Source organism: Macrobrachium nipponense, chromosome 27 (genome assembly GCF_015104395.2).
Source record: "Macrobrachium nipponense isolate FS-2020 chromosome 27, ASM1510439v2, whole genome shotgun sequence".
NCBI lineage: Eukaryota > Metazoa > Arthropoda > Malacostraca > Decapoda > Palaemonidae > Macrobrachium > Macrobrachium nipponense.
In genome coordinates, this window is record NC_087216.1 from 41525805 (window position 1) to 41550141 (window position 24337).

General features: G+C 38.4%; 1 protein-coding gene across 1 annotated transcript; it reads left to right on the plus strand.

Moving 5' to 3' along the window:
* Positions 1-2395: 2395 nt before the first annotated feature.
* On the plus strand, positions 2396-22345 carry LOC135201048 (uncharacterized). Its single transcript, XM_064229895.1, has 8 exons — positions 2396-2691; positions 3186-3254; positions 3515-3562; positions 3950-4171; positions 13177-13426; positions 13575-13804; positions 14317-14628; positions 20204-22345. The coding sequence occupies exons 1-8, from the start codon at positions 2506-2508 to the stop codon at positions 22277-22279; spliced, it is 3393 nt and encodes a 1130-aa protein (XP_064085965.1). The 5' UTR covers positions 2396-2505; the 3' UTR covers positions 22280-22345.
* Positions 22346-24337: the final 1992 nt, after the last annotated feature.

Below are 24337 nucleotides of genomic sequence, written 5' to 3' on the forward strand. Positions count from 1 at the left end.
ATCAAAAAGACAAAATTCAAAATGGAGAGAAAATGGCAGATTCTCTCTGCCATCCATCTAGGGGACTGAATGGTCTCAATCAATATGCAAGATGCATATTTCCATGTTCTAATACACCCTGAGTTGAGGAAATATCTCGGGTTTGTCTTAAAGGACCAAGTTTTCCTGTTTCGGGCCCTCTGTTTCAGCCTCTCCACAACGCCACAGGTGTTTACCCATGTCCCTTTAGCAGGCTGACTTCATGTGATGGGAGTCAACAAAGCCTTTTATGTCAAAGATTGACTCCTTCGCTTGAAGTTGGAGTCATGCTGCATGGGAGACCTTCAGAAGACCTTTACACTGGCTCAGGAGTTAGGTCTCCTGATCAATCATCAGAAGTCCCAACTAGTCCCATCCCAACGGATAGTTTATTTGGGGATGACTCTGGACTCAGTTCTTTTTCAGCATTTTCCATCCCCCGAAAGGGTAGTCTTGCCTTTAGACTGTAGACAAGTTCCTATCTCTCCCAGTGTATGCATCAGGGATTGGATGAGCCTCCTCGACACACTGTCCTCCATAAAGCAATTTGTCCCCTTAGGCAGGCTGCCCTTAAGAAACTTCCTGTTTTTTCTGGGGGAAATCGAACAGGAAGGATTTTCGTTTTCAGACGACTTCATATTCCAGATTCTGTAGGGAATCAAAGAACATCTATGGTGGAGATCAGAAGAAAGAATTCCAACAGGCAAGTCTCTCTCTCCTCTGAACCCAGACCTCAATTTCTATGCAGATGTATCTGACATAGGTTGGGGAGCATTGATAGGGAACAGACAAGTTTCCGAATTGTGGAAAGAGCAACAGAAGTTCTGGCACATCAATCTAAAGGAATTGAAAGCCATAACCCTGGGACTTCAAGCGTTTGTAGGGGAAGTCCCAAACAGAACAGTAGCCATTTACTCAGACAACATGACAGCCCTCATGTACATATCTAAGCAAGGGGGGAACCCGCTCCTCTCTTTGTGAGGCAGCGAGAGATCTTCTGTGGGCCACGAACCAGATGAAGTTGGTAACAAGATTTCTTCATGGGAGATTGAACATCTTAGCAGACTGAGTCAGCCATTCCAATCAAGTCATTCCTACGGAGTCGACTTTGCATCCAGTGGTCTGCCTAGACCTCTGGAAGTTGTAGGGAAGACCAATGATGGACCTCTTTGCTACTGCAGAGAATAATTGGCTCCCTATATTTTATCAAACAAGCCAACCCTGATTCAATTCCCAAAGTCCATGACATCAAGGCAGTAGCCACCTCAATTAATTATTTCCAACATATGAACTTTGATGATTTAAAGAAATACACAGGCTGGAAGTCGCCGACAGTTTTCAGACGTCACTACCTGAAATCCTTGTAGTCTCTTAAATTTCCGGCAGTGGCAGCGGGAAACACAGTTTCTCCTGACACTGTCTAAGTAGTCTGAGTCATAGATCCAGATCTCCTTTCTACCTGCCTCACTAACATTTTTCCTTTGATCCTACCACCAGGCTCAACCCTGTTTGAGCCTTAGCTGCCTTAAAAGGCTATATAGTGATGTGTCCCTTATTTTTATGCTAGGGGCACTCACATCTGTACATATTTTGCCGAATAAGGCTATATTGTGATGTTCTCCCTTATTTTTATGCTAGGGTGACTCACGGCTGTACAGTATATATATCATTATTCTAGTTTTAAGTTATCATAAGTTAGCATAAGTTTAATATTAAGCCCTATTACGTAATTTAAGGCTAACATATGTTACTATGCATTAATTTAAGATTTTATATGATAACTGTGTAAATATTTAAACTAGATTATACTCATATTATGTATTTTTGTGTTTTCTTGTTACCTCTTACTATACCTTTTCCCTAGCTTGTGCTAATTCTCTGGTACTATTTCACAAAGTGACACGGGCTTGGCCCAGAAAAGGGATTTTGACGAAGGAAAAATCTATTTCAGGGCAATGGCCCGTGTCGCCCAGTAAAATCCCCCCCTGTTTTCTCTCCCACCCCTGTGCCCAAGCTTGGTCTCCCAACGTCAAGGATGGCCACTAGAGGCGCTGGTGTTAGCGTGGGTGGGTGAGTAGTAGTAGTTGCTGGTGCAGGCTGTGTACCAGCTCTCTCTAGCAGGGGGATTTTGGTGGAGGAGAGATCTAAATGACAAGAGGTCCGTGGTAGTGGTTTCACTCGCCCCAGTACCATACCGACACCCTCTTTTTATTTAGGGGCAGCGAGTCAGGATACTCTGACATCCCCCACTTTTATTTTTCTCTGGTAAAGTTAGTATTATTTACCTTAGAAATATGAACTGAAGGGATATTTGCCCAGAAATAGATTTTTCCTTCGTCAAAATCCCTTTTTTTAATAAAACTGCCCTAAAAGAGGGACTCCTTCCAAATAATAATAAATATAATCTTTCATTATCAGTTTTAGTTACCATCGTTATTTGTCTCAATAGGATATGGAATTCGTGAAGTAATAGTGGCAGTAATCTAAATGTTATGCACAGTAGGTAAAAGGTTGTTCAATAACATAATTCGTGTTCCAGAGACTGACAGGAGACAAATCAGAGGTGATGGATATGAAGAAGAGGGAAATGCTACAGTCATTACCTTTTTGTCAGTAATAAATGCTTTTTTATTCGTCACTATTGCTGCCATAGTTGTGCTCCTAATCAAAAGAGTAAGTTTCTTATACAACAAAATTCTAAAACTTTCTGATTCTATCTGAATGAACGTAATTGAACCATTCTCTTAGAAAATTGCACTTTAAAAAATCTACGATGAAGAGAAAAACCTTTTGGGAAAATCACTCCATGAGAAACATTTTCTTATTTGTTTCGCGAAGGATGCTTTATATGTAAGTGCTCAGCACATATCCTCATAGTCATAACTCTCAGGAAAGAAATCTTATCAAAAGGAATGTTATAAAAAAGGGCGGAAGATAATGGGGAGGGCTGAATTCGAAAATGAATTTTGACATTATACCTAAATCCTCATTTTGAAATTTAGTCTTTTCACATGCAGGCTACCTATAACTATAAATTTTGAGGTCATTTAGCCTTGTCATTAACTCATAGTAATCATTCGAATATATTCATATAATATTCGTATGAATATAGATTAATACTTTTTAGGTCAAAAGAAACGTTTTTTATAAATTCCATTTCATTGCAGAGATTCCAGTGTTTATCAAGAAAAAAATCTTTCAAAGTTCTACTGACACAGAGTATGAGAGCATATTCTGTAAGTACAGATCAGTCATTTGTACCTCTCATGGTTTTTGGCGGCTAAGCAGCTTCACGGAGAAATCTTCAAATCTTATTCTTCATTTTAAAATATATTCAATTGCCCATAAAAAATTAAACATAACAGTTATTCGCAAGTGAAATAGAACATTGATATATTAAAAATTGTGTATATATCAGTGAATATTGACACCAGAGTAGCTTCAAGTATTTATGAATAATAAAAAGAAATAAAACCTGAATCTAGTTCCATTGCAGGAAACGGAATTAATGTTCTTCTCACCTAGTGAATTCACTGAGAAGTTGGTATGTAGATATATAATTAATTTTTTCTCATTTTTTAAATGATGTAAAAGATATTGGTAAATCTTGGATATAACTTGTTTTCTTTGTTTTCTTTAGTTTTGTTGTATTAGATTTGAAAACTAATTTTCGCTGTTTACTGATCACAGATCATAACCTAACCTGTTACAGAACAGCATAACCTAACTTGTTACCAATACAACTTCTCTCACTTTTGAGTTAATCAGCTCCCCACTAAAAGTTGTTGACTATTGTCACACACTCACACACACACACACACACATACACAAACAAGCACGGACTGCATTTAGTTACACATAGCTACAAGAAAAACACAAGCTGTCCAGAGCTTCAGAATTGTAAGATAAGTTAAATGTCTGTCATTTCCAGGAAACTAAGTTATGGGATGTTGTGGCAAAGAATGACGTGGAACAGGCACAAAGCCTGCTTTGTCAAGGTGCAGACCCATTCAAAATAGAAGAAGACCGGCAAACCACTGCTTATATGGAAGCTCATCTTTTAGGTTACAAAGTGATTTCACAAGTTTTGACCCACCACCCAGGAAACTCGGAAGTGACCCGTGAAGGAAACCTAGTAAAGTCCATAATAATGGTAAGATTTGTGAAGATATTGCAATTTTTCTATTCTATAAGTAAATGCTATTTTTTCCTAAACTTTCAAACATAACTCTTTCATAAGAGTATTCTTTGAGTGAAAATGGCTATGTCATTAAATCTTATCAACAGGTGTACAGGAGGTCCTGGCAAAAAGAAGGTTGCTTAGAGATGTGAAATCTATAAATAAATTTTTGGGTTTATCCCTCAAAGAGAAATTGTATATTTTTTTAAGAAATGAAGCATTTTGTTCCTAGGTTTAAAACCTTTGTCTTGTTGACTCTGTGATTTGGTGTTATTTGTGTCATAAAAACTACCAGGTTAGTATATTGCCAGTCTGAGCATGATAAATGTAAAAGACTGAAAACAGTGCATTACAGTCATCTGGAAATGTCAGCTTCCTGGTCACATACTTGAGAGGGAAAAACTAGCTTCTGTATCTCTAGACAGCCTGGGACTTACTAATGCCACAGTTATTTTTTAAAAGTCACAGTGAAACTCAGCAGAGTTTAGAACTTGTTTCTCCAATTTATATGTTGATAATAATTATTATCACAGAATCCCACCTAATAGTCAATTCTTCACATGCCAGCACCTCTTGTTAAAAGGATGTCATAGGGAAACATCCCTCGACTGTAGCCTTTGGATAAGATATTCTGCTATGTAATTAACCCATATCACATTAGATCAGTATGATTCAAAGCCACAGGCTGTTTGCAGTACAGAGGGAAGAATGGAAAGAGATCTGGCACACTAACCTCCACTCCATAAAGCATGCCTAAAATGATAACTCAGGTGAGAACCTTTCCTGTCCAAATGGAGCTTGGATAGCTACATTATGAGCAGAACCTACTCTTTCATAAGGACAGTGCCAAAGTACCAAAGGATGATGTCACTCAAATAGGAGGAAAAGTGGTGTTGTGTCTGCAGACATCTGACACCAGTACCTAGACACCACAGAAGTTCCTCTTCAATAAAATGGCTGGAACAATTTCCCTGATTTGTGGGATCTGACACATAGTACTGGATCATCCCTGTCAATACACAACTGTGATGATACTTTGATTATCTATGTTCTGTTGAATAGTGGTTCTGGCTGGAGAGACAGACCTCCATCAAAATCACCCACAGACAATGGTTCACTTCCCTTCTACACAGCTAACGAAGACTTCCTGAATGACCTATATATCTTGCTCACAAAAGGAAATTGTATATTTTGAACACCTCCTTTTGCTTGCCAGTGAACATAGACAAGCCTCAACACCCAAGCTTTATGGTGTCAAGTCGTGATCAGGTAACACTACACAGTTCTCACAATACACAAAAGTATCTTATCTTGTCTTAACCTATATTTGATGAAATCTTGGAGAGATGAAATTGTGCAGTTCTCAGACTTTGTTTGAAGACCTAACAGGTTCTAAGTATCTGCCTCAAACTTATGAATTGATTAGGCTGACAGCTCATTTCATCCCTCTGAAAGCTGGATACATCAAGAAAAAGACAATCTTGAAAGTAAGCTCTCTATCCTGAACCTAACATTTCATCATGAGCATGAATTGCACATCACTCTGACAACAAAGTGACACACCCTTACCACAGAGACATAGATGAGCTTGACTCAGTGAAAAAAGATGAAGTATCCATTAGCTGTAGGGTAGTGGCTTAAACCCGACATCCCCATCCTACAACACAAACCAAAGAAGATAGCCCAATTACATTAAAAAATCACTGCTGATGACTTCCTGACTATCTTGCAAATTTCATCCACAAAACCCTCTCTCTTGTAGGAGTTACTAGATGTTCTCTGGCTGTGAGGTGAATGTCTCCTCATGAGACTGGTGAAACCGTGGCATGTTGGAATGGCAAAGAAGCATAAGCCATGAACAGATTTCCCTATGCCCATCAAACAAGAAAGACGGCAGATCAGGATACCGTTCAGCTTGAGGCCAGCAAGGAGCCACAGTGGTCATCCTGAGCCCAGCAGATATTGTCAATGGAAAAAAGGCATAGCATCCAGATGGTATCAGGGGTTTTGAAAGCATCTTTGAGTGCTGGTCTGAAATCTGGAACTGATAAGCAAAACACTGGGCACTTCCTGTATATCTAGGGGGCAAACAAGACAAACACCAGTCTTGCCCTTAACTCAGACAGCCCTTGCTCATCATCAGGAAGCATTCTACAACTTACTTAATTGTGCATCTACCCTGTCCACTTGTAGACATCTGCTTGTATATGCAAGCATTACTATGGTGTTATTGCTTATCAGCACCACTGATTGCCCATCAACCTGTCGTCAAATGCCTGCAGTGCCAACAGCACCACTTACATTTCTTAGACACTGATATGTAGATAAAGCTCACTTGCAGTCCACACACATGAACTCCATCTCTCCCTAAATGCATTTAAGAACCAAACCATTTGGGGGCAGAGTTCAAAAGAACCCCTGTCATCCACCTACCTTCCTCAATTGTCTCACCTCCTGCCTGTGGCGCACAGACTGTGATAGTGGAGATGAGGACTAATGCTACTTCTAACAACACTAAAAGTGAACACTGGTGAAGATGCCTGCAAGGCATGAGCTTCTCCATGGAATACAGGTGACTAAGCAAAACATAACAAAAGCACCAAAGGCAAGCTGGTCATTGTTGTTATGACAGGAATTGCCCTATTACCTCCTGGAGTTTACTTACAGAAGAGTAATTAGGATAGATCCTTGCTGCTATCATATTTCAGTTCTCCAGTTCACCACAATACGCAGACTATCACAAAATGCAGAAAGACAGTTTTGATCCGGGAGCAACTGTATATCTGGGGATGCCAGAATCAGCCAATCATCAAGATACTGCAACAAAAGAAGAATGACCAAATGAACCCAAACTGACACTTGGGTGGGTTCCTTAGCAAACACTTTGTTGTCTGTCAATAGTCATAAACACAAAGCTTGGAAGAGATATGCAGTCCCAATGCAGAAAAAGCAGATGTACAGTATTTCCTAAAGTTCTGAAGGATATAGTACATCTGAAAATATACATACTTTAAGTTTAAGAAATCATGAAGGCACCTTCTCTGGCGGAAATTAAATGAAAATGTTTAGTTACCATGCTGAACAGAACCTGAGAGAGAAACTCATTCAGAGGAGAGAGAGAGATCAATGACCATTCTCCATCCTCCTATTCCACTAACTCATGTACAACTTCATTTCATTGTTTTTCCAGCATAGCCTTCATCTTGGTTGGCAATGTCTGAAATAAAGACACTCCTAGATAAATAGTCGATGAATGGCTAATCAAGGTTTAGGAGAGGTTTGACCTCTTCCCAACTATAGCACTGATAGCTCAGCCACTAAAGGTGTCCTGACAGCTGGGCACTGCTCTCAGTTGTAACTTGGTGCAATATAGGCTGTAAATAGCATTGAGTCTCTCCAGCACCAGACTGATTGGTCCAAAGGTTAGTGGATCTGAGCCTGAGAGAATTGGACATCTGTTCCTACACTAGGATTTGGAATTTTACTGTCCTCTAAAGACAAACAAACATAGTAATGATGGCCAGCATGCTGAGCCAAAGGTTCAATCATGACTTTTGGCTAATGTTTCAGATGAAAAAAAATCGCTCTCCAGACTGCTGGATCTACTTACATGAAGGCAAAGAAACCTAAAGGATCTATGAAGGCAAGAAAATTCTATGGACCAGCAACTAACAGGATCATTTCCTCTAGAAAATCCAAGGAAAAGTGGGGACCAGAGCAGGATGCAATTTGCTTGACTGAAGCCCTACCAATACCATAACTCTAAAGAATGGGCCCAAAGGTCTCTTGGAAGTGACTATCTAGCTCAATGTGGTATGGCTCTGATGGGGTTAGACCCTCAAGGCCTACAGGATACAAATGAGACTGAATCAGATCCTCATGGCCCAGAGGTTCCTAACCATAATGAGTCAGCTGCACTATCAAGGAAGAATGGTCTAATGTATAAGATCAAATTGGGGAAGATCCAAAAGACTGGTAGGCCACTAATCAAGGAAGTCGCTCTCTGCCAAGCCTTGGCTATAAGTAACAAGTACCTCCAAATCTGAAAAATCGAAGGATAGCCAAGTTCATTCAACTTCCCTGTCAATGATAGGTTCTGGTGGCAACACTAAATCAACCAGAACTGGCACTCTGTATTACTGAGCACCCCAAAGCAACCTTGACCCCACCTGATGGATACTGCATGACTGGATGCCCCATGACCCATTGTGAGACAATGCTTATTAAGTATCAAAATACTCATCAACCTCTCAGTGATATGTAAAGGACCATTCCATGTATACTTAGGTTTATACATAAAATCAAAGCACAGTAATAGTGAGTTAAGGAAATACAAAAATACATTGACAATTTATTACAAAAAAATATCATATAAATTCCTGATTCTGAGAAGACTAAAACCAAACAAAGCACAGCATAACATTAATACAAAACCTCAAGTAGTGTACAAACATATGCTTGTATTTCTTTGATCCTTAGTATAATTATCGATGCACTTGCAGGTAGCCAGGTAATGTGAGTCTAAGACAGACAATCGCAAATACATAGTGACACTGGAAGGCGATGGAACTTGACATAAAGTGAAAACCTCTAATCTAAATCCTGCAGATTCTGGAGGATCAATGGAATATTCCTAATCCTGTACCTGCAATAAATCATTCCTTAAAATATCTCTCATGCTTCCTTTTGAGACATACTTATCACATTAAATCATCAGCTTATTAAGTAATGGCTAATGTGTGTGTGTGTGTGTGCATCTGACAAATTCATATGCATTAAAGACTGGACTTATCAATGGAGTCTCTACTCCATCCCATACTCCAAAATCCTCAGTTTTTAATGCTCAATACTTGAGTGATTCTTGGATGTGAAATATCCCACCATCCACTATGCACAGCAGGGCAGACTCCTCCATCACAGACACACACACAACCACCTTGCAGGTGTCTCAAATGTCCTCTGCCCGCACTTACTTTAACCCACACTCTAAAGCCTACCAACAACTACCCAATAGCTCAGCTAGCAAACTTAATAGTAACAATGCAGTAAACGAGCTTATTTATGGTTACAGTCAAACTTAAGTTTTTGTACGCCTCTCTTTTCACACATTTCAGTTTTCGTAGACCTTTCTGTCCGAAGTTTTGTCTCGGTTGTCGTACGTTTCCTCGGTTTTCCCTCTTGACCATTTCTGGCTTTGTTTCTCGTCTAGCAAGCATCTCCACACTCGTAGTCTGCATCACTGCACGTTTCTTGTGTTTTGTACTAATTTCACCATAAAACTCATTGCAATGTAGCCATAATGGGGCCATAAAAAGCTGCAAGGGCCACCCCTTCAGTGAAATGACCAGAAATACGATAGAATTCAAGAAAGAACTTGTAGCGAAGAATGAAAGGGGTGCAAGTACAGCTGATCTTGCTAGACTGTATAGCAATCAGTGTCCACAATCAGCTCTATCCTAGGCAAAGAAAGATGAAATCAAGGCAGCTAATGGTGCAAAAGGGGTCTGTCAATATCTAAACAGAGATTGCAACTAATAGATGTTGAAAAGCTGTTGTTGGTGTAGGTCAACAAAAAACAGTTTGTGAGGGATAGTGCGTCTGAAGCGATCCTGTGTGAAAAAGTTAGGATGCTGCATGTCGATTTAAGTAAGAAAATGCGAACAAAAAGTGCTGCTTTGTGGTTTTAAGGCCAGCAGAAGCTGGTTTGAAAAATTCAGAAAGCATATCAGCATCCATAGTTGCCGTACGGCATGGGAAGGCTGTGAGCTCAGATAAACATGCCACCGAAGAATTCGTTGGTGAATTCAAGGAGTATCTTGAGGCTGAAGGATTCCTCCCACAAAAGGTCTTCAATTGTGATGAGACAGGCCTGTTCTAGAAAAAAAAATGACAAAATGGACCTACATCACACAGGAAGAAAGTTCATTGCCAGGGCACAAGCCTATGAAAGACAGGCTAACTCCCTTGTTTTGTGGAAACACCAGTGGGGGATTTCAAAGTGAAGCTCCTACTTGTGTATCACTCTGAAACTCCCCCAGTGTTCAAGAAAAACAATGTCACAAAGAATAAATTGCCCGTGATGTGGAAGGCCAATAAAAAGGCATGGGTCACGAGACATATTTTTGTTGAGTGTGCCAATGAAGTGTTAGGCCCATTTGTGAAAAAATACCCACAAGAAAATCAGTTGCCCCTCAAGTGCCTCCTGGTAATGGACAATGCTCCTGCACATCCATCTGGATTGGAAGACCAGTTGCTGGATGAATTTAAATTCATCACAGTGAAGTTCTTGCCCCCTACCACCCCTGTCATCCAGCCCATGGACCAGCAAATCATCTCGAACCTCAAGAAACCTACACAAATGCATTATGCCAAAGGTGCTTTGAAGTGACCTCAGACACTGAATTGACCCTAAGACAGTTCTGGAAGGACCACTTCAATATCTTCAACTGTATAAGCCTTATAGCCAAAGCTTGGGAGGGAGTGACTTCCCGAACAATGAACTCTGCTTGGAAAAAATTGTGGCCAGGGTGTTACCTCGAGAAGGATTTCGAGGGGTTTGAGGCTGACCCCGCCGACCCTATGCCTGTTGTGGAGTCTAATTGTGTCTCTTGGGAAGCCTATGTGCTTGGATGTGAGTGTTGAGGATGTGGAAGAGCAAGTGGATCCCACAGGGAAGAGCCAACCACTGAGGAGCTGCAAGACTTTCAGCAAGAACAGCAACAGGCAGCAGAGGAGAAAGAGAGAGGGGATACTGTGCCTACTTCAATAATCAAAGTAATATTTGAAAAGTGGAGTGATTTACAAAATTTTGTTGAGACACATCATCCTAACAAAGACGTTGTAATCCATGTCTACAACATGTTTAATGACAAAGCTTTGTATCATTTTAAGAAGATATTGAAGAGACGTCAGACACAAATGTCTCGAACAGTTTTGTTATTCGACAGGGGTCCACTGACTCAAGCTGGTCCTAGTGTCATTAAAAAACTAAGTGTGGAAGTAACATCAGACAGTACCACTAAAAAACATAAAAAAGTAACCCCAGAAAGGTTCACAATACCTGAAGTCCTTTTGGAGGGGGATTCTCCTTCCAAACAGCAACCTATCCTCCTCCCTCTCCCCTCCTCTCTGTCTTCCATACGCTAACAAGAGTCTTCCATAAAGGTAAGAGTGACGTTAAATGTTCTCTATTCATTTCATTGTTCATTTTTCATTCTTTTCTGGAGGTAAAACTGTGTTTATTCCCTGCAAAATGTATTTTTTGTTCATATTTTGGGGGGTCTGGAATGCATTAATGCTATTTACATTATTCCTTGTGGGAGTTATTGCTTCAGTTTTCGTATGTTTCGGGTATTGTAGGAGATTCCAGAACGGATTATGTATGAAAAACTAGGTTCCACTGTACATCATAATCGTTTTATGACACCCATGCAGGACTCATGGTGGTTCAACTGAAGCTACTGATATAATGTTCTCAGACACTCACCACAGTAATGGGCACAATATTGAGTGATAACGAGTTTATGCACACATGGATCAGTACCAGACACAGACAGAAGGTCGAGGGACAGGTTGGACATCCTTGAAAAACCTGGGTGGGTGAACTGTCAGGAACACATCCCACAACTTTATTGAAATCCTTCCTCCTAGAGGACCAACCCTGTGAATGAGAATGATGTCTGTCACCTCTCCTCTGGAGAAGAGTAGCACCAGTTACTGCTACAGCAGGCATGTACAGTGGGTGAGGACGCTCAAAGATTTCTCAACTTTACTCTGAGAATGAGTTCCAAGAAGGTTACATCCACTTAAATCACATCAAGTTTTGGTTATCATTCATCTAATTAATGTTTACCTATAGTAACACTGCAAATAATTAAATATTATTTACGATCACTCTAATCAATTAAAAAATTCAGCTGAATTGCCAATCATACAAAGCATTAGGAAGTTTAATTATAGGTTTTCCAGTTGCACCATATATATATTATTATATAAATGATTAAATAAATGAAGCCCATGATACAAACCACAATGTATGTGGGTCCACCAAAAAATATTCAACAGCATGACAGAAATATCTGTCCATATTGTAAACATTATGACTGACCAAAGTTGGAACAATTGCAGTATATACTGAAGAAGTAGCAGCTACACGGTTCAAGTCAATGCACACCATCACTCTTGTCAAGAGTCAGACCACAGTGCCTAACCAAATGAACTGCTTTCCCCAGGTAAACACTCTTCACTTTGTCAAATCTATGGCTTTTTGATTCTGACAGTTACTCAGTAAGCTTGTAATGAGCACCTGCTTTGTAGCAGGCGAGCTAGGTCTCAACAATTATGAGTAAAAACTAAAAATGGCATTTACAGCACCTACTAGGGAGGCTTCCAAGCCTCTTGTAGACTTTCCTTTGATACTAGAATCAAGAAGAGTCAGGAGGGTGAGGTGGTGGAAGGCGAGAACAACAACGAGCTCAAGGAGGAATAAAAGAGGAGGGACAGGCCTAATGGCACTTCTTGCTTATTTTCTATCTGCCTCTTGTCTACCCCTAATGATGTGGTCAAGGTGAGCTTCTGTGAAGACCCAGGAGTCACAGCAGCAGACACTGCCATAAAAGTAGTGGGGCCTCACACCAATTTCAAAATGCACACCAAGAACCAAACTATTAAGAAATTTCAATGAATGACCTAGCTTTCAAATATTACTCTGATATAAGGCAAAGGTTTGTATACTTCTTAGGAGAAATTAAACAATATGTTGTTTCTTACATTATTACCTATTGTTTTAGCATAAGCAAAAAACCTCGTTGTTTATCTTTCAACTTCCATATGCTAGGAATGTGTCATCTCATCACATCCTTACAATTGATGTAATGGCCATACTTGCTAAAAAATTTATTGCTTTCTTAAAAATGAGCTTGTGTATTGATTAGTTGTAAAACTGATAAACCAAAGGTTAAATTCTACACTCTTTGCAGGAACTTCAAATTCGAAAGGGAAAGATATTTTCAGCAGCTAGGAAAGGAAGATATGGCACATATAATGGAGTAAGGTTGTTACTGGAAGGTTACTCCCTCCCCGCTACCATCTATGATCAACAGAGGCTTTCACTTGTTCATTATATTGCATCTGCCTCCTTTACAAATGGTGTACCTGCCTGGGATGAAAAGGACATTCATGAGTTTTTCTCAAATCATGAGTACTACATAAATGCTGTTGATTTCGAGGGTTAGTTTACCAACAACAGATATTTAAATACAGGAATCCTTAGTTGAACTCCCCACCAGTTATTGTAGTATGAGAATCTTTGCTATTCTATCGCTTTGAAATGCTGTTAACCTTTATTTCTCCCATGATGATCAAACTTTCATTGCAGGTAACACAGCTCTTCATAAGCTAGCCTCAAGACAAGCAGTGAATGGTAATGATGGTTCATTATACATATGGAATGGTAAAACATTGAGTCTGGAAGATATATGGATCAGCATGGCTGAAATATTTCTTGATCATGATTGTGACCCAAGGATTAAAAATCACCATGGTATCCTTGCCCAAGAGCTTGCTATGGAATATAGACACCATGAACTTGCGAAGTTACTCAAAAAGGTCCGTTGATAACCTCAAAGCTAATTAAGAGCAGTTAAGTTCATGCTTTTAAAACCTGTATTTGGAAATTCTTGGAAATGAAATAACAGTCTGCCAAGCCTATCATTGTAGTATATTGTATGACATCATGTTACCCAGACCTTCACTCCTATTAGAAAGACATATAACACATAAATAATTTGCTTGAATACCCAGAGGAATATTCTTTATTCTTGCTATGAAAACTCTATATACATTTAACTTATTTCAAATGTCTTCTGAATGCAATTCACATTAGCAATTCTTTTCATTAGTTACTGGGGTTATGAAAAATTAAAATTTTAGTCAACATACATCTTGGGAATGATTTCACTTCGACTACTGCATTTAGCTATGTAAAACTTTTCTTCTACTTTTAATATGAAGCACATCTCACGCCTAGGAAACAAGTCTCTAACAGGACTGAAAGAAATATTTTTACTTGAAAATCCAGCCATTCAGTTCACAATTTAATGTTGCTCTTTATCCATCAGAAATGTGAAAGCCTAGGAAAAGTCGATTACAGTGTGACAGCAGATCGATTCTGTGAGATGGTGGATGCTGTGAGGAGAGGAGAAACAACAAAAATTATAGACTTATTAAAGAGTAGTGTTCCTCTTTTACCAATAAACGCACATGCTGACCCTCTAGTAGAAGCCATCTGTTGTAATCAAAGAGATACAGTTATCTTGCTTATTGGAGCAGGAGCTCCCCTTGGTAACCAGTCTATAGGCAACATCACTCCTCTTGAAGCAGCCCATACCACAGTCGACCTTCCTGCAGTAATCCCAGCGCTCATTAGAAAGGTACTGTTTATCTCTCTCTCTCTCTCTCTCTCTCTCTCTCTCTCTCTCTCTCTCTCTCTCTCTCTCTCTCTCTCTCTCTTCAATGCCATTTTGCTTGGTGAGACATACCTGTATAACATACAACTAGAAAACGAATTATGTATAGCTAGAAGTGTTCGCGAACTGTCTGTCAGTGATTAGATTAGTGTCCATATAGTAGGATAAAGCGTCGACTAAGTTAGTTTTTCGAGTGAATTATTAAAAATTCAATCAGGATGGCAATGATTGGCAGCAGCCGTGGAAAGCAATGGAGAAATCTTTCTTGCCTTGCAGACTTGCAATATGATGACGTAGCAGGAAGGGAATTGGTATTTCTTATCTATGAGATCAATAACAACCCAAACCAAAAAGATGCAAAAATATTCATAGACATATTAGAAGGATATGATCCTTCAAACTGGAGCAAGTCTGCAGAAAATATTTTGAAAATAATTGAAAGAGTGCTAAATAAAATTCAAGTGATCAAAAGACAAAGAAAATTTACATCAATCAACATATTCCAACAAAGAAAATGAATAAGGTGAATATAGTGAATATACTGATTGATGCAATAGGAAAACGAATGCTGTAAACAAATAATTTATGTAAGTTGTGGTATAGCACTGTAAATCCTCAAAACCTGATCAGGAAATGCTATGCTTGACACGTACCAACGCATCCCCAATGTGCAGAAGTCCAGCAAAATACAAGTAAGGACACAAGAGTATTTTGTTCAACATGTCTATCAAAGATAGATAATGTTATTAAATTGAGACTTATTGTGCAAATAGTAGAGGATGATGAGGAAGAGGAACAAGTGGAAAATGGAAAAGAAGAAAATAAAACTGAAGTGATGGAAAAAATAATGAAAACAAAGAACAAGGCAAGAGTATGTATGCACAGATATAGATACCACATATTATGAGGCAATACAGCAGCATACATACGATGAAATAAATTACGACATGACAACACAAAATAAAATCCCGAAGAGGCTTTACCCAGATCTTCGTACCGATGGGAAAGAGCAAGAAAAAAAAAAAAGAAAGACAGACTGCACCATTTTGAAAAGAGGTAATTGCAGATTCGGTGAAAGATGTTACTACAAGCATCCCAAGGTATGTCACAATTATGAGATTTATGGCAAATGTGCATACCTAGACAGCTATGAAGATGTATGCAGCAATCTACATCCAAAAATGTGCAAAAACTTAAAAGAAGGAAAAGGATGCAAGTTCAACAAAAAATGTAGATATATGCACCCTGTAACCATGAATAAAAATCAAATAAATAATAAAAATAAAACTGAAGCAAAAAAAGAAAGGAACAAAGAACATGAGGTGAAGGAAAAAACAAGCCATCACCACGTTATGAAATGTCAGCATCGAGAATTCAAGCAATAGCACCCAGGTACAGTGCAAAGAACAAGCACTGTATATACAATGCCAGGGGATGGTGCAAATACGGAGATAACTGCAGATTCATACACAAAATGAATAAATATGAAGACGGAAGATCAAATATATTGGAAAAGTTGGATTTTTCATTGTCAGAATTTCTGGAAATGAAGAAAGGAACAACATGCCAGAACAGGAAAGAGACCTGGGAAAATCCTTATTATTACCCATATTAAATGATGGGGGATAACACGCAAACTATCATAGTGATGAATGCACAGGGTTTAGTTCCTAGAAGAACTAACACAAAATGAAAAAATAGATATAATGAATATAAGTGAAACCTGGTATTCCCAAGAGATTGGTAATGAAGATCAGATAAAGGGGTACCACACTTATAGATCAGATAGAAAAAATAGGAATCAAGGGGGAACCACGATATATGGGAGAGACATAAATCAAGGAAAAATATATGAGAAATATAGTAACTCAAAATGTGAATTAATAGCGGTAGAATTTGAATCTGAAAAATTGTTAAACATTCTAATATATAGACCCCCCCTAATACTAAAGAGTTTGACACAATAATAGAAAAATTGGATGATATATGTAGAAATCACAAAGACTGGAATATACTCCAATCTGGAGACTAACTTTCCTTTCGTAGATGGGAAAGAACGAATAGAAGATTATGGTTGTATTTATACACATATAAAAAAGTGAGTAATAGTAGTGCAGAAGATAAGAGGCAATTCGAAAAGCCATTAGATATGCTACTAGAACACAACATTCAACAAATAAATCACCTGCCAACAAGAAAGGATAATAATTTAGACCTAGTATTTGTGAATGACGTTTGTTTGTTTGTTTGTTTGTATGGTGTTTTTACGTTGCATGGAACCAGCGGTTATTCAGCAACGGGACCAACGGCTTTACGTGACTTCCGAACCACGTCGAGAGTGAACTTCTATCACCAGAAATTCACATCTCTCACTCCTCAATGGAATGGCCGAGAATCGAACCCGCGACCACCGAGGTGATTGTGAATAACGTGAATTATGTTAAAGAAATGACGTGAATTATGTTAAAGAAATAATAGTGTATAATACGAGTATTTCAGACCATGTCATAGAATTAACTGTCCTTTCCAAAGCAAGTGAAAACAGAGATAAACAAAGAGATGAAAAAGTGGGAAGTATATGGAAAATGGTCGAAAAGAATTTTTTACAAAACAGAAAACAAATAGTGATTGCAAATTATGAGAAATCGGATGAAGCTAAGGTAATATAAGGTGTGCCACAAGGTACGGTGTTAGCTGCATTGCTATTTGTTGTTATTATGATTGCAGACATAGACAGTAATGTTAAGGACTTGGTAGTGAGTAGTTTTGCCGCTGACACAAGAATAAGTAGAGAAATTACTTGTGATGAAGATAAGAACTCGCTACAAAGAGACCTAAACAAAATACGTATATGAATGGGCAGAGGTAAATAGGATGGTATTTAACTCTGATAAAACTGAATCAATAAATTATGGAGATAAAGAAGGAATGCTATAAGCATATAGGGGACCTAATAACGAAACAATCACAAATAAGGAAGCCGTTAAAGACCTTGGTGTGATGTTGAATAGGAACATGTTATGCAATGATCAAATAGCAATACTATTGTCAAAATGCAAAGCAAAAATGGGAATATTGTTACGGCCCTTCAAAACAAGAAAAGCTGAACACATGATTGTGCTTTATAAAACGTATGTACACACGTAGTCCACTTGAATATTGCAATATGATATGGAACCCACACTACCAAAAAGATATTTCACAAATAGAGAGTGTACAAAGGTCCTTTACAGCTAGAATAGAATAAGTTAATGATCTTGACTACTGGGAAAGACTACAATTGTTAAAATTATATAGTCTAGAAAGGAGAAGAGAACGCTACATGATAATACAGGCATGGAAACAGATAGAAGGAATTGTCGAAAACATCATGGAGCTAAAAATATCAGGAAGAGCAAGCAGAGGTAGATTAATAGTGCCCAAAACTATACCAGGAAAACTAAGGAAAATACACAGGACATTAATCCACCATGCACCAGCATCGACAATGCAGCGTCTATTCAATGCGTTGCCAGCTCCTCTAAGGAACATATCAGGAGTAGGTGTAGATGTGTTTGAGAATAAGCTCGACAACTAACTAAGCTGCATCCCCGACCATCCAAGATTGGAAGATGCAAAATATACCGGAAGATGTATTAGCATTTCTCTGGTAGACATTAGAGGTGCCTCACACTGAGGGACTCGGGAAACCCGAACGAGCTGTAAGGTCTGTAAGATAAGCTCTCTCTCTCTCTCCGGTTCCATTTCCTTTCAATTACCAGAAAAAATATCTTTGCGTAATGCTCTAGAAGTGAAAAAGAAATGTCACTTATCTGGGCTTCTTTAATCACAAAGGTTGACGATAGCTCATTCCTTTAAAATATTGAAGCCTCAAATAAAATTGATTGAAGGTAGCTGTAGTTAAGAAAAAAAGTCATGAAGTCATTTTAAACTCCCATGAGAAAAGGAAACAGCACATTTTCAATTCTCATGACAATGACAATTTCAACGTTATTAATCAAACTGCAACTCGCAGGGGAATACTAACAGTGGAACCATTTGAAAGTCTTTGTGGGAGTTACTTGTTACTTCAAACAGCGGTAAGTGTCCGAATGGTGATAAAAATAGTAACTTCATTTCTTCGTAAATAAAATCTTTATGATAAATGAATCAACTAGTAAAAAGGCTTACGGTACTTCAGGCCCTCCAGTTTTTTTAACTGAGATATGAAATGAATATCACATGAAAGGTGGCTGCTTCCAAAGCATATGAGAATACTATTTTAGAATGACAAATACTACATCAGATTTTTGCAGGTTACCCTTAGAGCAAGCGCAAGGTTGGCTTAATCTAAAAACGAACAAACGATTACACAAGTGGGGAAAATCACATTCAAAATGAAAATTGTATACTACGTGTGCACAGTGTACAATAATGGAAAAACTACTGTGCAGTTGAAAGCTGTAGAAAAGTCTGTCAGACTGGATAGCCATGGGGAAACTCTTGCACTGTCGAAAGCCAAGCAAAAAGTCCCATGCATTGGAAAATATATAAAAATTTCCTCATTGTGACGAGCCAAGGAAAAGATTAAATAGTGGAGTGTCATAGAAGAATTCCAGTGTAAAAGAAAGTAATGGAAAAAGACCTCTCCAATTGAAGGGAACAGACAAAATCCCACTCAAGAGGAAGATTTTACAAGTCCCATACAGTGGAAAGTGATGAAAAAAATTTATCGTGGAGAGATTAAGGAAACGGCTGTATACTGTTCAGTCAAAGCAATCATGCCATCAAAAGGCTTGACATTAATGAAAGGAATTGCTTGGGCAGAGAAGATGTGAGTTCATGCTTTTTTTCACAACGTATGCAGCAACTTTCTCTTAATTGTAATGGTCCTTTAAAAGGAATGAGATTATGTATGTATAAAATGTAACAACAGAAATATTGATATCATGGATGTTTTAAGTGGGTTACTGTGACAATAGCGCAGCCATGCGTGTATATTATGCCTGTCATACAGGCGCCAAAAAATCATGTTACAATTTCACGACAAATGCTGGGCTACTTCACACGAAGTCAAACTGCCTTCAGAAATCTAGATAGAGATCTATTAGTAAGTAATAGCTTTATAATTAGTCTCTTTACTTCAAGCGTTTGAAAAAGACGCAAGTGACCTAAAGCAATTGATCATATGCTCGGTGACACTACGTCATTTTCCATCAGGCAGGCGTCTCGAACTTCATATCAAAGGGAGGAGTTTTCCTCTAATTCGCTTCTTTTTTGTTTCTACTTCGTGTCTCATTAACAAATGTTCCTGTAGAGAAATTCCAAAATTGTCCATGGTACTTACTTTTGTTATGCATTGACCTGGAATTTTATTTTGAAAATATAAGTATTGTATATAAGTAATCCGGTTTGCAAAATTTGATGAAGAATAAAATTTAGCTTTCCATATCCGCAGTCTACTTTCACTTCTATGCATGAAACTCTATAGGAAGATGATATAAGTAACATTCAAAACTTCATTTTTCCTTTGTAATACATAACTCTCCGTTACTTACAGGCCCTTGGTGACATGCTTCGCTGGGAAGGGTTAAGAATAGGACTCAAAGACAAAATGGAAATATTTAGGAGACAAGTCATCGATGCTGGTTGCCAAGCTAGGTGGAAATTCGAAAGCGATGCAATAGAACACAAAAACAAGGAGGCTAGAGAACTGTTACTGCGGGCAGCGGAACAAGGGTGCTGTATGTTTAGTCAGATGTTATCACAGGAAGACGTTCACTTGCATTCAACGCATAGCGAAGAAAAGGCTTTCGGAAAAGCCCTGGAAAACAATCAAGTTCACACACAACTTACTTTATGCAGAGATCTGAAAATGTCGCCACTGACATTTACTTTTTCAGCTCTTGAATCACTCAATAGTGATCTTGGCAAAAGTATTCTGATTGGACAAATCAGAATCCTTAGAGGTGCTTGTGAAAATTCATCAGATCCTTTACTGCAATGGAGATTAGGGATGACTATTGACCGGTGCATAAATGACCTTCAGAGACTTTGTGATACAAGTTACTCACAGAATACAGAAATTGGAGAACCACTAAACACATTACTATACGCTGTAGCCAAAGAAGGGCTCGATGCCATACTGTACGACCTTATGACGAAGGGCAAATCTTTTGATATAAACAAGGAAATTGACTTTTCTAAGAGCACTCTCCTCCATGTTGCAGCCATGAATGGACAAATCAATATGATTGAGTTCCTACTTTACCGCGAGGCGAAGCTTGATCTGGTAACAGTAGGTGGGTATACAGCAGCTCATCTTGCCGCCCTTGGGGGTCACAAAGAGGCCCTTTTATATATAGAAGAACACACGAAGAAGAACAAAATGATTGCAAATACTAAATGTCAAGTAGGGCTCACTGCATCAGAACTTATGGCTAATTACTTTACAGTTTGCCTGAGTCTCACACTCCCCCTAATGTCACATGAAGATGCACTCACTGTCATGAATGCAAAAACGAATTCTGATAAGGCCTATGAGATACTGAAAAGGAAAGGAGAAGCACTGAACATAACCAAGCCACAAGCTTTGTTTGACTGTGTGGAAAAAAATACCATATCCAGTGGGGACATGATTTGTACCTTGAAAACAATCAGAGAAGAAGTTGGCAAGATCTGCAATGGCCTCAAAAATTCTGATTTTGGTGGAAATCTATCACTCATGGGGCTATTGCAAGAGGAAACTGAAATATTTAATGTCTCAGATGTACATTTCACTTTAGAACTGGAGGCATTTCATTGCTTGGATCACACTGCAACTGTAACCTATGAAGAAACAGCAAACAGCAACCTTACCACATTCATACTTCGTCATAATTCAAAACCAGAACTTTTCAAAGGATCAAATTTTATTTGGGAATTTTCTAAGGCTATGGAAACTGCTCTTCTAAGCTATAAGAGTTCACCAGATAAAATCTCTTTATGCTCCCCATTTCTCACCACTCGTCTTTCTGAAGTGTCTTTCTGCCTGCTCTTGAAAAAGGATGAATATTTCATAAAAATTGCTGTGCACGTGCTGCCCGTCATAGCGATTTCCTTTCCAAAGGAAAGCAGAATCAAGGAAGGTTATGAGGAATATATCAAAAGGAATAATGGTAAGGCACAGATTTGCCTTCTTAACTCTGAAGGAGAGTGGATCTTTCATCCACACCATTTTGAAAAGTATATATTTCGAAACCTAAATGAAAGCCAAAGAAAGGTCAGAAGAGCATGTCACCTTATTTCAAAGCTCCTGAATCCATGGCCATGGGCTCCTCCTTTCAGAGCAAAGCATTTTATCAGACCATGGCACACATTATCTGTGGGGGTTGAATTTCTTCAGCCAGAAGCTGTCAATTCTCTCTTCCTGAAGGAGTGTGACAAAAACAGTTCTCCTTGGACGGATGATACGGTGTTCCAAAAACTTCTCTCCTTATACAAACATGCAGCTGAAAAAGATTCCTTGGGGACGTGGACTGCACAGAAAATGATTGAATCGTCTGTTTTCCTTCGAGTATATTATGAAAATAACGACTCGGTTTGTGGAGTACTAAGATATTTGGAATACCTCCAATCAAACAATTATTCTTGTTGACTGTTATAAAAAATAATGTATTACCCAGGTTCTGCTTTAAAGATATATTAAACAGGTTTACGCCTCTGGTCTCATTTTAAAAAATTATCAATTAATAGTTTTTCTTGTAAAATATATGCTTACTGTTATTTTCTGTACGTTACCATGCTTTTGAGCATATTTCAGAATCTTTATAAAACTATTTTTTTAATAGCCTGCAGCTTACACCAGAAATACAATTTTGTTAAAATATTATTCTAAACAATATGATTCTCAATTTTGAATTCACCATCTGCCATCAGCCAGCGAGAGCGTTCTTATTACTCCGAAGTCGAATTAACCAACAATAACACATAAGTGCTTTTATGAGATTTTGTATTAAAGAAAATGGAGTACTGCTGAAGACAGTTTTTCTTCATATGGCAACTTTTTTGGATATTATTTGGAATTTCAAGTAATTTAACTCGCTATCTGCAATGCACCTAAGCTACACAGTAAGCAATTATAATAAAAATGAACTCTGCAAAACGAATTACACTTTTGTTGACAAAAATAGTTATTCACAAAAAATTTATGTTACGACACTTAGCAGCTTCATTTTTGGTTACATACAGAAAATGAGAAGTTTTCCATTAAATACCAAATTTGACAATATATAAGGCACCAACAGGCCCTCATTAAACCTGCGCCAAATGGAAGGAAGTAAAAGATGGGGCTTAATCTTAAAAGGATGCAACATCAGTTACTTCTTGTGAAATGCGAAAAGGATCACCCTGAAGAAAATTAGACTCCTGGCGTTCCCATCGCCTTTCTCCTTCAGCAGCCCAAAGACCGAGAAGGAAGGAGAGAGGACACCTGAGTGGTGGAACCCAAAAGCTTCCCCGAAGATATTAATTTACATATGCAGAAGAAATAATGAAAGTCTCATAAATGATAATGTTTTCCTAGAATAAAAACCCAAGTTCTGATGTAAAGATAACTTAGCATTCTCTGTGAGGTATAATAGTTATAAAAATGGCAAACGTGCCTTTATTACAAGAAATTGTAATAAATATTTGTCTAAACAAATGATTCTCAGTTTTGTCTTTTTTTCCGTCTGGCATCAGCAAACAAGATGTTAGTCGCATACCAGATTATAAACAAAACCGACAGTGATGGCGAGACACTGCAGAATGTGCATTAGACTGCAGTTGGACAATAAAACCAGACCAATGTGAGCGAACAGTGAAATGATTATCGTAAAAGTGAGGGTTTTCAAAAAACTTTGTAGGCAGTCGGACAACTATGCCGTGATGCAGCGAGATGCATAAAATGGGCGGAGACAAGAGAAAGAAAGAGACGAAATTCTGGATAAATCTAATTATTTCCGATCGGGACGACATCATCGAATGCACCAAAGCAAAAGAAGCATGGTAAATATTGATTGATATACACACAAAATTGGATACATCGTATGTTTCAAATACTTGATATGCTGCAAGAACTGTGTAGATGAAGAAAAACTGAAGAAACGTCTAAGGGAATTTATAGCCTATGGAATCAGATTAGCCAGAGGTGTAAATGCAGCTTTAGGAGAAGTGGCTCAATTTGAAGACTCAATGGTAGCTGTATTGTACTTGGAGGCCTTAAGCATATTACAAGGCATAAAATTTTGCTGAAGTCACAATTCTCAAATATTGAAGATTAAGTACCAAAACGTAAAGTCGGTGCTGCTTTTCTAGAAGAGGCAAGAAAAGAAGAGGAATCTTCAGCTTATAAAAGAAGCTTCAACACTGATATAAGAAAAGATGGAGATTCAAGCACAAATTGCAGAAGAGAAGAAGGTGAAAGAGGCTCCAAGAAAGAAGAAGACAAAAGATTTATCTGCTATGCTTGTAGCCAGCCTGGTCATAGAGCAATAAACTGTCCAAAAGTTGAAGAAAGAGGAGATAAGGAAGAAATAAGAGACGATGAACAAAGAAAATACATGACGGAAGACAAACAAAATAAATGAAGCAAGAAGAAATCATCAGGGAAGAAATACAAATGACACTGATGAAAACAGTGAAAGTGAATCCCGAGTAGAGGAGCTAACAGCTA